The sequence below is a fragment of the Cyprinodon variegatus genome, unplaced genomic scaffold, assembly GCF_000732505.1.
Source record: "Cyprinodon variegatus isolate N-32 unplaced genomic scaffold, C_variegatus-1.0 Scaffold192, whole genome shotgun sequence".
NCBI classification, from domain to species: Eukaryota; Metazoa; Chordata; class Actinopteri; order Cyprinodontiformes; family Cyprinodontidae; genus Cyprinodon; species Cyprinodon variegatus.
In genome coordinates this window covers 752,883-766,283 of record NW_015150645.1, presented here as the reverse complement: position 1 = coordinate 766,283, position 13,401 = coordinate 752,883, and the positions used below count along the sequence as shown (strand labels likewise).

Genomic DNA, 13,401 nt, shown 5'->3' with positions numbered 1-13,401 from the left:
GAAATGATGCCTTACCTTATATTAATCTATCAAATAACACCCCAATAAATTGCATACAGGTTTGTGTGCAGTGAGTTAGGCATATGATTCCTTTTTTAAGGCACCCTGTTGGTAAGGATTCCCCAGATCCACAAAATAACAAACCCTCAGTGCTTTTCTTCAGAGTTTGGGAAGCCTCCTCCTTGGCTTTTTTCTGCTCAGCCTTCAAATCTGCAATTTTCTTTACTGTCAGAGACAGAAAACCAAGTTTTTACCATGTCGAGATAACAACAACATGTTACATGAATAATTAGAAATTAATTTATACTTAGATTATAGTTTTCTGTGTCAGCGTTCTTGAGCTGAAGTTCAGTGTTTTGCAGTTTGTTCTTAGTGATATTGAGTCTCTCCTCAAGATCTGGATGTAAAAATTGGGCATATGAGATAAGAACAAAAATTTTATGTTATATTAGCATAATTGCTGCTGTTTTACCTGCAAGGTTTTCAGCATATGTCTGTTTGAGGTCTGCTAATTCCTCCTGCAGTGGTCCAATTTTCTCATGGAGCTCCATGATCTGAGCGGCTGAAAAAAACAAACATTTTAAGCCACTTAAATGTCATTAGTATGTAATAATGATGGGGTTTTTTGTTCATGTTTAATAAAGGCTTGATTCTTCTTACACAGATTTGCAATCCTGGTGGTGCTTTTTTTCAGCAAATCAGTTTTTGCTTGCATCTGATTTCTGACCAAATCTAAGTTGTCTTCCAGATCTTTAAAAAAGAAAACAAAATCGTCAGGTGTTTCCCTTATGTCTCCCCGCCCCCAAACCATCTTTGATGCCACACCTTTAATTTTCTTGGCCTTTGCTCCCAGCTGGCTCTCCTGCTCCTTTATCAGTCTTGCTATTTCTTCTTGTTGAGCCAAAATTTGTAAAGCTGATGGGGGAAGAAAAGAAGATCAGACGGAATCCTTTGCAGGCATGCACGGCATGTTACATTCATTTCAGTGGCACCTACTTAGTTTTGTGTTTTCATTGTCTCTATCCTGAATTCCATCTATCAAGTGATTGAGGTGGTCTTGGAGAGCTGATGTTAAAACGAAGAAACGCATCATTATTTTACTGTAACACTGCTTTTTTATCCAGATCAGTTAGAAATTATTGCAGCTATAGCTTAATGCTTCTATGACTCACCTCTGACCTTGGCGTAATCGGATTCATTCGAAGCTGTGAGTGTCTGCTGCTCGATCTTTACTTGTGTGTCAATAATCTGTAAAACTAAAAGAGCTGTTTTTGTTAATCTCACCTCACATCAGCATCACCCATAAAAATCTGTGATTTTTTTTTGGTTCTGTATTGAACTCACGTCTTTGTGCTTCAGTGCTTTGTTTTCTCAGCTCCTCTGTTTTGTTCTCCAACTTTGCACTTTGCTGAGCAATACTTCTCTGAAGCTCTTTTGAATAAACAGGACATTTAAATATGGACAACTTAAAAAAAAAACATAAAACATTGACATAGTAATAGAAAAGTAATGGTTTAAACTAGTGGTGTCCAAATATTTTGATTTAATGAACAGATATATATATATTTGGCCTACAAATGTTTTTAGACTATATACAGAAGAAAGACAGGGATATTTGTTCGACCTACATCTGACTTTAAGTAAAAGATGCTGGATGTTTACGGTACTTTTTACTGGGAGATTAAAATGAAAGACATGGTTGTTAGTGTCTAACAGTAGTACAGGCTTAAGTCGTGTGACCCATACAGAATATGGAGGCCTTAGTCCTCCACGAAGCTGTGCTGAAATTGAATCAGCTAATTAAAAAATGCCACTAGTGCCAGACAACCCAACAAACAAACATAAAACATAAATGGTTAAAGTAAAAACTTTTTGTTATATCACTTTCTTGAATTACAGCCAGAATACACACAAAAACATTCCATATGGCCCCTGCTCCATAGCTTGAACATCCCTAATCTAAGGTCCTTTTTTTCAGTGAAAAGGAGTTTTTTGAAGTCCATCCATCCATCCATCCATCCATCCATCCATCCATCCATCCATCCATCCATCCATCCATCCATCCTCTTCTGCTTATCCGGGGTCGGGTTGTGGGGGTAGTAGCTTCAGTTGGGAGTCCCAGACGTCCCGCTCCCCAGCCACTTGGGCCAACACTTCTGGGGGAATCCCAAGGCGCTCCCAGGCCAGCCGAGAAACATAGTCCCTCCAGCATGTCCTGAGTCTCCTCCTGGGCCTCCTCCCGGTGGGACATGCCTGGAACACCTCACCAGGGCTGAGAGCTTCTTCATCCGAGGATCAGAACGCCAACCCCTTTGGCCCCTCCTACAGGTGGTGAGCCCATTGGAAGGGGGACCAATGTTTCCTCTGTGGGCTGTGCCTGGCCTGGCTCCAGGGGTAAAAGCCTGGCCACCAAGCGCTCGCCAGCATGCCCCATCTCCAGGCCTGGCTCCAGAGTGGGGCCCCGGTGACCCGCGTCCGGGTGAGGGAACACCACATCCATTTATTTTGCTCGTCATAAGGGGTCTTTGGGCTGTTCTTTGTCTGGTCCCTCACCTAGGACCTGTCTGCATAGGGTGACCGTACTAGGGGGCATAAAGCCCCCAGACAGCATTGCTCCTAAGGTCATTGGGACACTCAAACCCCTCCACCACGATAAAGGGGCAGCCCAGGGAGGAAGTTAACATTTGAAATTTAAGAAACTGTTTTCAGAAGTCAGTGGAAATGTGGGGTAAATAAAGCTGTGCTTGAAAGTTTAAATACCCATCCATTGAAGACAGAAAACAATCAGCTGCCAATAAAGTAAATCAAAACTGACAACAAAAAATAATAAATAAAAATGATTTAAAAAATGGAAATCATGACTTTGACCCTGATGAAGCTCTTAACTAAAGATTTTGTTGAGCAATACTTTGAGGCAATTAATGAAATCAGGTGTTTTCCGCTCCTGTGGACTAGTATGCTAGTTCACTGTTTATGAGCAAGATACTTTCATTTGTCTGGGACCGTCTTTTTTTTTTTTTTTTTTAGTATTTTTTTTTAGATAAAAATAAAAAAATAATATTTTATTTTACTAAATTATCATTTTAAATTTTCTATTTATTATTGCTTTTTAGTTTTGTGTTATTTGAATTAGTAGTGTGAATTTATAATTTTCACAGATACTGAAAGAGCAAGTTATGTAAAATTTCTTGGGGTAAAAACAGAAAATTTAAGCTGGATCAACATTTTCTAAAAAATCGGAGGTTTTATATAAAGTTAAAGATTTCCTTAAATTAAATAAAGTTACATCTCTTGTACTATTCCTTATTTTTGCCTTACCTGATGTACTGCATTGAAACTAATATAAATCCTTTGTTTATAATTTTAGAGAGAGCTATTTGAATTGTGAATGAAGCAGATTATAGTAAAGCATACAAATATATTTTTTTTCAATCTAAAACATAAAAAGTTTAAGATTTGGTTAACTTTAAAACTTTCAAATTGTGTACAAACTAAAGAACACTTTGTCGCTAGTACATATTCAGAGGCCTGTTTACGATCCAAGACAGTGCTTATGATCTTAGAGGGTATAAAATGTTCAGAAAACCATGAATAAATATAAAACAACTGTATTTCTTGATGTATGGAACAACTTAAACAAGGAGTAAAAAGATTGCACTAAATTAGTAAGGATTAAAAACATTTAAGAAAAATGTGATTTAAGATTATGAATCATGAGAATGTAATGAACAGCAATAATCATATTTTAGCATAAATTATAAAAGTATCCCTGTTTTTCTCTAGTCCAATATAATTGTAATAGTTGCTTATTGCTTCTGCATGTATACCTTTTTTGGACTGTTTTTTTTATCTACGTTATATATGGTATATTTGTTTTTTGTATCTGAAATAAAGTTACTTACTTACATTTTAATATGTCCCATTGTACGGTAATCTCAATATTGAGGCCAAAAAAAAGAGACCTGTTCCTGTCTGATTACTGCTTGGAGATGATCACAACTTGTTCCCTTTACTGATTTCTGCAAACTGACCACAGGTTCTGAATGGGATTGACATCAGACCAGTTTCTAAGCTTTTCATAGTTCTGATCACTGAGCCATTTCTTTTTCCTGTGTGGCTGTGGACACTGGGCTCCACTCTGATGGAAAATACACCGAATAAAACCAGACTGTAGCTGGAAAAAGCTGCTTTTACGGGAGGTTTTCATCCACATCTGCATCTCCGGCACATTTGGATCATTTGGGATTGCATCAGCAAGGCTGGAGGTAACTACGGGCAACACAAAACTACATACATTTCAATCATCAGACTTCTTTTTGAGACAGCTGATTGATTTCAGCTGGAACTGTCCTGAAATAAAGATAGCTAGGGCTGAACTACAGCAAATAATTTTTTAACAACAACATAAGCCTTGAAGTTGCCAAAACCCTTTTAACATCAATGATTCTTAATGCATCTAAACTGCACACTTGGCTGCACTGTTCTCGTGACCCACCTTCAGCTACAGATTGAGAAACAGAGTTCTCCAGCTGTTTCTTCAGTTCTTCCAGCTGCAGAGTGAGTGTAGAAACTTGAAGAGCTAAAAGGAGGAAGCGACATGGTTTCAGTCGGTACTGACAGGCTCTGATCCTTAAATCCATAGAAATAATTTAGGCAGAATATACATGACTTACTGAGAGATGTCACTCTGTCTGACCTGGTACCGAGTTCCTCAATTGCGGCGTCAAAACGCTTTTGCAGATCTAAAAAAAAAAAAGGTATGAAATCATTTACCTTTAAGCTCAGAACATCTGCTGCAAAATTAGGCCAAGAGAAATAATAGTATTCACCTTTAATTTTCTGCTCATCCTGAGAACACTGTACATCAGTCTGGTTCAAAGCAACCTGCAGAGCTTCACATTACAAATATAAAACTGTAATTCATAAGGTATTTACATTCCCAGGGGTCTCTATGTGTACTAGGTCTAAAAACCTGTCTAAACGTACTTCTGATCAAAGCCTGATGTTCCACGTTCTCCTTCTCTTTCATCTTCAGTTGTTCTCTCAGCTCTAAAAAAAAAAGAAAAAAAGATTTATCACAAGATAAATAACAACGTTCTGTACTACCTTTCTGATCCTTAAAGGTTATTATTGATTTGTTCATAACAGTAAAAAGCAAGAGTCTACTAACTGGATATAATAGCTTTGTCCTCAATTTCCTTGTTGGTTTCCAGTTGCCTGAGCCGGCTTTGCAGAGAAAAGATGTTTTTCACTGAAAAAAGAAACAAAAAATGTAGATATGTATTTTAACATATAATAGGTACATTTATTTTGACAAGATGCAGATGGACATCGATAGAAAAATTAAAGATTACAACAACTTTTTCCTGTGTCACCTACACAGATCAGTGGTGTTCTGGTTGCTTTTAGCCATCTCCATGAAGACTTGATCCAACTCTGCCTGCTTGGCTTCAAGCTCATTACTGAGCTCTGATTTATCAAAAAAAAGAATAAAAACATCAGTCATTTGCAGGAGATCATGAATACACCCAATATTAATAAAAACAGTCTTTTCATTTGTTTTCATGGGATTCAGCTAGGTAAATATACGGATAACTGAGAGGTGGGAGGAAAATTATGATGGTTTGAACATTTTCTGAGACTGAGGTTGCAATCTGTACTTCTAGACTCAACACACAGCAGAACCACCTTTCTACGAGTGTGGTTGTTTCTTCCATCATCTGTTTGAATAGCAGACATACAGTAGGTATTTTGTTATTTGGTGTCTCTGCATAAAATCTGGACTTCACCCAAACCCTTCAGCCTGTTCTCTAAACTAGAGCCTACTTATAGGAGACACAGTCTTAATAAAAGACAACCTGTTAATCTGACATTTATTCTGTCTCATCCAAGAACTAATGCATTAAAACACAATCTCTCTGTGGAATATATTGCCACAGAATATAAGATTTATACAAAATCATATCTCTTTTGAATTAAAATCTTAAGAAATATATAATTAATAAGGAAATTATGTTTGTTTAACTAGGGACATACACATTGTTGTATAAACTGACTGTGATGATTTTGGTCAAAAATGGAGCCCAGGAAGGATTTATTTATTTAATTAACCCCAGGGATCCTTAAATAAACAAAAAAACAAACAAATAAATAAATAAAATAGCAGAATAAGAGCAAATATTTTGTAGAATTTGGAATTTAATTAACTCATAAATATGCTTTAATCCAAAATAGCCCTATGCTATGGCTCTGGTTGGATGGTTGATGACCTCACACAGTCTATCTACCCATCAGCACTGAGCAGTGTCCCTGCTGCTGCAGAAGAAACACCTTCCTCCAGCATGTTGTGGTTGATGTTGGTGTTCTGAGTGGGATTTAAAGTGTTAGTCCAGCTCTGGTTTTATCTGAGCACAGAACACATCTTAAATGGTTTCTAAGATTTTCCGATTTTCCCATAAGTGCTAACTTTGAGGAGTGCTGGTGAAGATTCTTAGTCATCCAGGTCAGAAGGACGGGCCCGCCTCTTAGGAACGCCAACGACTCCCCATTCCTAAAGGGCCGACCCATTCTTCCTGTTCAATTTGCATTTTCTAAATCTTAGAAACCATGTAATATGTGTTGGAGAGGGTGCTTAGAGATTTAGTTTTGGTCCACTCAATAAAGCCTTGAACTCAACGCTAATTCTGACATTTTGAATTGAAAAAGCTTCCTGGATGGGAAGTGAAATGCCTTCAAACTTGGAAGCTAAGTTCTGTGGATTGTTTTTATAACTTTTTTGGAACTTTAAGGAGACCTAAAACACTCTTCATTAGTGAAAAAAGTGAAACCACCAGATTTAGATAAAAGTAATTCAAAAATATGAGACAGTTTAAAGGTTATGAATATTTCTGAAATGCAAAGTAAACCTCCATATAGATATTAGTCCAATTAGGTAGAGATACGTACGGGTAACTTTCTGGGTCTTTGAGTCCTCCGCTTTTGGCAGCAGTTTCTGAAGATACTCCACCTGACTCTGCAGGATCAGGATTGTCATCACTGAAGCACAAAATAAAAAAAGACAAGAGTGTATCAAAAAGAAGTATTTACGTCAATGATTGACCCCAAACACTACGGATAGATAAGATGGATGGAAGAGTTGGAAAAGGGTTAAGAATCAAGAATATTTGTTATTATGTGGCATCAAAGAGCAAAACACAACCACAGAATAAAAAAACACAGTATGGAATATTAAACATGGAGGAAAGCAGTTTTCACTCACGCTGCTTCATGTTTCCCTCCTCTGTGCTGTCCAGCTCACTGAGCAGTCCCTCTAGTCTCTCTTGCATTGCTGGGGGGGGGGGAACAATTAAGTCGCATCTCTAAAACAGTTCCTGCAAAAATGTTACAACATTTCGTCATTTTAAAGTACCTGTTATCTCCTCACTCGTCCCATTAGTGTACTTGCTCTGAAGATCCCAGACGTCATTCAGAAGGTTGATGATCATCAAAACTGGAACATAATAGAGGAGAGTTTGGGGGATACAACATTAAACAGTTATTCTGTTTACTATGCACTAAAGCCACAATTAGTTTAATCTATACTTCATGCATGTCGATGCTAAATGCATCTGGTTTTGTTAGGAGAGTATCGTAGACCTCCTGGGTTCCATAAAGACCAAAGAGAGAGCTTCTTAATGGTCGTAAACATGCAGTTAATTTAAAATACGTCTGACCATGTTGACGTTATGCTGCACTAACTACATTCACATCCTGTTGGCAGGACTCCAAATGAACTAATTTAAGGCTTGTGCCCAGGGGATGCAAAGCAGAGGTCATCCTTCCATTGTTCGGCTGCAGCAAAAAAGATCCTATTAAGCAGCTGACATGATCAATCCACTCACTTAAGAAAAAAAATAGCATGTCCAGGCTTCCTAAGCCCAGAGATCTGTAAGCACTGGGATCCCAGTGCGATTGGGAGAGACTCTACTGAATGTGTCAAACAGGAGCACTTTAAGGCTAGAAAATTATCTAAATTAAACGTATATTATCTGGAAGCATCACTATAGACGCACTTATCTGTGAGTTGGGAATCAGTCTCTCTATGTCTGCAGTCTTGATCTTCAGCTCCTCTTTTTTCTCTTGCAGCAGCTTCTGTAGCCCTGGGGGAAGATGAGGGGGAGAAAAATAAGCTTTAAGAAGTAGAAATGGATATTTCATGGAAATCTGCAAAAAAAAAATAATAATTAAAAAAAACATTAAAATACTAACTTACAGGAAATATTTTGACATTTCGTACTTTTTCATGATGAAGTATTAAAGAAATTAGTTCATCAGTCAGAATGTTTTTGGTAGCTGATCCCATTTGTTACAGTCATTTTCCAATTAAAAAAGTTTAAAACGGAAAAACTTTTAAAGCTGCACTCATACGTTTAACTGGTACTCACTTGCAGTATCATTTGGATCGGTTAAGGTTAAGATCTTCTTCTTTAAAGTCTTGATTTCATCATGAATGCTTGTTAAACTCAGAACTGACAGTCGAACATGAATGAGAAAAGTTTACCATAAATAGAAACTAAGTAGGAACACAAATTTCAATAAAAATGTGAACAAATTACTGACTGAGGGCAGCTGGAGAGTCTCCAGTTTTGTTCAACTGTTCGATCTTATTTTCCAGTTCACCCGTTAGCCCTAAGGAAAAAAACAGGATCATTCTTTAGATCAGACAACAACAAATCTGCAGTTCGGGCTGAACTCAGAGAAGCTGCTCACTCTTATATTGTTCCTGGAGTCCAGAGCATTGCTCACGTGTCCAATTAAGCTGCTTCTTCAGATCTTATATTGGGAGGGAAAAAACAAAAAAACTGCTCAGTTGTCAAATTTTTTATATAAACATTTTGATAAATATCACAAAGATAAAGTTGCTCAGGAAGGCTGACTCTGTATTTCAGTTTGAGCGTTGCCGTAGTCTTGTTTATAGGTTTGAATAAGCGTCAGAACATCTGTAAGAAGATAATAAACGGGCATAAATGTCAACAATAATCTGATATGTTTCAGATTAAGTGGAGGCATACTCACCCTGTGAACCAGTAGTCGGCTGTAGGTGTCTCAGCTCCTCCATTATGACGATACTTCTCATGACTGTTTAAAGGAAAAGCACAAGCTTGTTTGCCTGCTGTGGTGAATTATATGTTAAACTTTCTGCAAGGGCAGAGACCAATCTCCTTTCTGTTCGTACTCACTCAGCTGTGAAACAGCATTGTCCGCATTTCTCATTAAATTTATCAAAAAAATCTCTTCTCTCTTCTTTTCCTCGATCTGCTCCGTTAGCTCTAAAATAATAATGGTAATGATAAAAAAACAAACAAACCTTATTTTAATATATTTCTGTATTTACCTTTCAAGTACTTGCAGATGAGTTAATAATAGTTGTGAGACAAATCAACATGAAATAACTGTTTTAGAGATTTATCAGGTTACAGAAAAATGTTTAATTGTGTTTATTGTTTTTTGTGACATTAGTGCATAACTGTAAAAGAATAAAAATAGTACATGGTTTTAATTCTTTTTTAGAACCAAAATTCAAAAAGTGAGACATGAATTCATGTTCAGCTTGCTTTTTTTCACTGATACCTACAAATCAAGTCTAATGGAGCAAGTGGCTTAACAATTACTTGAGTAATTTACAGTCAGTATAAATCCAGTGGTTCAGAAAAGCGACTTTCTGATCTCATAGAGTCATGATAAGCAAGGAAGGCAGCTCATAGGCAAGGGTTAAAGCTTCGCCGAAGATAAGGAAGGTTTTGAGTGTACAGAAATGTAGCACAACTCTATCACAGCTGACATGCTGAGAAAGGAAAAATATCAATCAAAGGAGCAGCCAAGTGGCCAATGGTAACTCTGCAGAGATCCTCAGCTCAGGATGGAAAACCAGAAGTATGGATGATAAGAAAGAACAGCAGAAAAAAGTCTCCCTACAACCAGGAAACATCAGTAAGAGCTGATGTTTATAAATTATATCAATGGAGGAAAGCTGACACTAAATATCAGCCTGAACACACCATCCGTAACATGGAGGTGGAAGCATCATGCTGTGGAGAGGCTTTTCTGTTAGGCTGATCAAAGCCAGTGGGAGATGCATTGCGTTTTTTACACAACCTGTCTGGAAGAAACCCTGCGAGTCGCTGGAAAACATTTGAAACATTGGCGAAGCTTCACCTTTCAGTCGGACAGGCCCAAAAAAAAAGGTTTGGACCGAACAAAGAGTCCATTCTCAAATCTCTCTGGAAATCTGTGTTAAGACTATGAAAAAAAAAATTTAAATATACTCTCTGTTTAATTGGACAAAGATTAAGGTATTTTCAAAGATACTCACTTGGGGGAAGGAGGACATTATATGAAGAGGGATTAAGTCCCCCCCACCGGAAGAGATGCAAAGTTTGTATATCTCTGCAGTACAAGTGCAATAATCCAAGTCAACTACTGTGTAGTCTTTCCTTGGCTCTCTACAGTGCAGATATTTTTATATCTAAAGGACACATATTCCAGGACATTACAATTTTTTATGCTCTTTTGTACTATATATAGTCTTTTCATATCGTCTGTTGTATTTTTATCTTTAATGGCATCTTGCTTTAACTCTTTGTACTCTATGTAAGCTACTAGAACCATGATTTCCCTGAAGGAGTAATCCCAAGGGATAAAGTTGAGTCTATGTCTAAGAAAAATGGAGAGAAAATGTGCCCCAAATGACTTCTATCTGTAATTACATATACCGGTATGTATATTACTAATTAATTTGTTAAAAAGAACTGGAAAACCATGTATTATTTTCTTTAATCCACAATTATGCACATTCTTGTGGTGGTATATCAATAAAATCTGGATAAAATGAATTGCCTTCTAAGGCACTGGATGTTTTGCATGCTTCCATTCACCTGTGATTTTGGGTCCTTTTGTGTCCAGATTCGAAATCAAATTTGACAAACGTTCCACCTCTATCTGCAGCCGCAGAATTTCCCTCGCTGAAAGATCAAAGCACACTGGATCAGCGCAAACTTAAAACAGCAACCTCATCGGAGATGGTTGCACTGTGAGCTTACTAAGATTCTTGTCATTCTCCCGATCAGTCAGCTGCATAATTGCTCCTTGCAGCTGCTCAACTTTTTGCCTCAGTTGCCTCTTAGCATCTGAAAATGAAAACCAAGCTCAAGATGTAAAACTGGACATACGTTGGTTATGTTGCAAACATTTAGTACAAGGCTCACCAGAAACCTCAATTTTGGATTTATCATTCAAGATATTGATCCTTCTCTCCATTATCTTAATCTCGGTGCGCACAGAAATCAGCTTCAGGACTGCGGCATTAATCAGAAAAACACTGTTATTTCTTGATCTCTAACATTGCCGCCCGGTTAAAGAAATGCTAACTGACCATCATAGAGGGGGTGTTCTCTCCTTTGCAGCTCGCCAAGCTTCCTGTCCAGCAGCTCTTGCAGAGCTGAGGGGGGTTTAAAAGAGACAGAGGGTGAGTCAAAGGGTTATGGATTACATTTTGTCCATTCTAAATGATAGAATGGGTTCAATAGAGGGTTTTTGAATATTTGAGCCAGAGACAGAGCATATTACCCATAAGTCTTTCATCAACACTGGCAGAAGTTTGGCTTAGAAATTCAGTCTGCCACAAGTCCACAATCTCAACTTGCTGGGAGATTATCTCTAGGACTGAGCAAATTACAGAGAATTACCAGAGAATAGGACCTCCCTTTGCTTGGAATTCAAAACAATGAAACCCAAAACTTACTTAATTCCCAGTTTTTGTCAGTTTTGTTAATTTTCTCATTCTCAGCGTCCAGCTCGGCGGTCTTTGCACTCAGTTGGGCTTTCAGAGCTGTTCAACATGAATTCAGATAATAGTCATTTCCAGTGAAAGTCTTGAAAATCTTTCGGAAGAACATCAAAGTTAAGTCTAGGTCTCATGAACATGTGTAAGAGTGACTGTGACACAGTTGTTTAATAGAAATTTCTTTTTTCTTTTTCTAGCTTTTTATTGTCATTACGCTGTCACGTGTACAGCGCAACGAAATAAACTCTCTGCATATAACCCATCCCCTTGGGGAGCGGGCTGCCACTGTGCAGCGCCTGGGGAGCAGTGTGGGGTTAAGGGTCTTGCTCAGAGACCCAGAGTCGCAGTCTGTGGGAGTTGGGCTCGAACTCAGAAGCTCAGGATTGCAAGCTCTATGCCCTAACCACTAGGACGCCACTCCCTCCATATTACATGTATTGATTTTATTTGAAGAAATGAACATAAATATTGATTTGAATGAATTCATGTTCTTGTGCTGAAGCACAGCATTCATTTATTTTAATTTTCTCACTTCCAAAAAGAAGGAGTTAGGGCTGCTCCTGTAGAAACTGTGAAGTCTGATTGGCTGCTTCTCACAAATAAGAACTTCTTCCTGGTTCTCTCTTTACTGTGAAGTCAGTATTACCACAGAAAACATGGAATTCATTTCTAATTGATGCAGTGTATTCTCATTATCAGTTCGTATGAAATCGTACGAAAAGTTATGCACAGTAATTTCGTACGTTTTTGACGTTTTTTTCGTGGTATTTCGTCGTATTTTTACGTCTTGCCTCAAGACAAGATATCCTTGCGCATGCGCATCTTATGCACCATTCAATAACATAGAATTTAACATACAATTAACCCTAACCCTGACCCTATCCCGAACCCTAAGATACAAAACAACAAGCAACCTAGTGAGAGACATCAAGAATCTGCTTTTTTCTGGCTGCGCATGCGCACTGATCTGTTTTTTCGAGGAAAAACTTCAAAAACGTACGAAATACTGTGCATAACTTTTCGTACGATTTCATACGAACTGATAATGATGATGCAAGTTTGTCCCACCCACTGACTAATACTAGATCCCCTTCTCTTATTACCTTTCTAATGATCAAACTATGAATAAGAGGCTGGAGTTGCTCACCCAGTAATCTGTAAATAAATTTTTTAGAAAATGATTTGAAACTTTTCCAGTAATAATATTGATTTTACAGTTAAAGAAAAGCAAGTTGTCTTTTCTTGCTCAGTGAGAGCAGCAAATAAGACGTCAAAGTTAAATTAATTCATTGATTCATTATGAATATCTTACTGCTGGAATTACCCCAAAACTTTTATATCTAACTGGGCAAATAGAGACATGCATGTATTACTGATTTTACAAACGTGACGCAAAGCAAAACCTCAATATTTATTTTGGATCCCCTAAAGACATGCAGCTATAAATGTACTGAAAGGTGAGATTCTGCATTCAATAAATTGGCTTTACATTTCAAGAGCAACTTGTTATTTTCCTTCCACTTCATGATTAACCACTACTTTTTGCTGGTCTGTCACACAAAAAACACAATCAATCAATC

General features: G+C 37.6%; 1 protein-coding gene across 1 annotated transcript in view; it reads right to left on the bottom strand.

Moving 5' to 3' along the window:
- The window catches only part of LOC107087713 (putative leucine-rich repeat-containing protein DDB_G0290503), an 18,747-nt gene that overhangs the window by 4,307 nt on the left and 1,039 nt on the right, over nt 1–13,401 (bottom strand). The window contains exons 7-36 of the mRNA XM_015379436.1: nt 11,780–11,866; nt 11,605–11,700; nt 11,411–11,476; nt 11,244–11,333; nt 11,079–11,165; nt 10,914–11,000; nt 9,219–9,308; nt 9,055–9,117; nt 8,916–8,978; nt 8,749–8,811; nt 8,599–8,667; nt 8,424–8,507; nt 8,052–8,138; nt 7,409–7,489; nt 7,259–7,327; nt 6,946–7,035; nt 5,380–5,469; nt 5,171–5,251; nt 4,987–5,049; nt 4,830–4,892; nt 4,674–4,742; nt 4,496–4,579; nt 1,345–1,431; nt 1,173–1,256; nt 997–1,065; nt 826–915; nt 661–750; nt 473–562; nt 308–397; nt 145–225 (exon numbers count right to left, since the gene is read on the bottom strand). Coding sequence (XP_015234922.1) covers nt 145–225; nt 308–397; nt 473–562; nt 661–750; nt 826–915; nt 997–1,065; nt 1,173–1,256; nt 1,345–1,431; nt 4,496–4,579; nt 4,674–4,742; nt 4,830–4,892; nt 4,987–5,049; nt 5,171–5,251; nt 5,380–5,469; nt 6,946–7,035; nt 7,259–7,327; nt 7,409–7,489; nt 8,052–8,138; nt 8,424–8,507; nt 8,599–8,667; nt 8,749–8,811; nt 8,916–8,978; nt 9,055–9,117; nt 9,219–9,308; nt 10,914–11,000; nt 11,079–11,165; nt 11,244–11,333; nt 11,411–11,476; nt 11,605–11,700; nt 11,780–11,866 — 2,403 coding nt within the window. The remainder of the gene's footprint in view (nt 1–144; nt 226–307; nt 398–472; nt 563–660; nt 751–825; nt 916–996; nt 1,066–1,172; nt 1,257–1,344; nt 1,432–4,495; nt 4,580–4,673; nt 4,743–4,829; nt 4,893–4,986; nt 5,050–5,170; nt 5,252–5,379; nt 5,470–6,945; nt 7,036–7,258; nt 7,328–7,408; nt 7,490–8,051; nt 8,139–8,423; nt 8,508–8,598; nt 8,668–8,748; nt 8,812–8,915; nt 8,979–9,054; nt 9,118–9,218; nt 9,309–10,913; nt 11,001–11,078; nt 11,166–11,243; nt 11,334–11,410; nt 11,477–11,604; nt 11,701–11,779; nt 11,867–13,401) is intronic.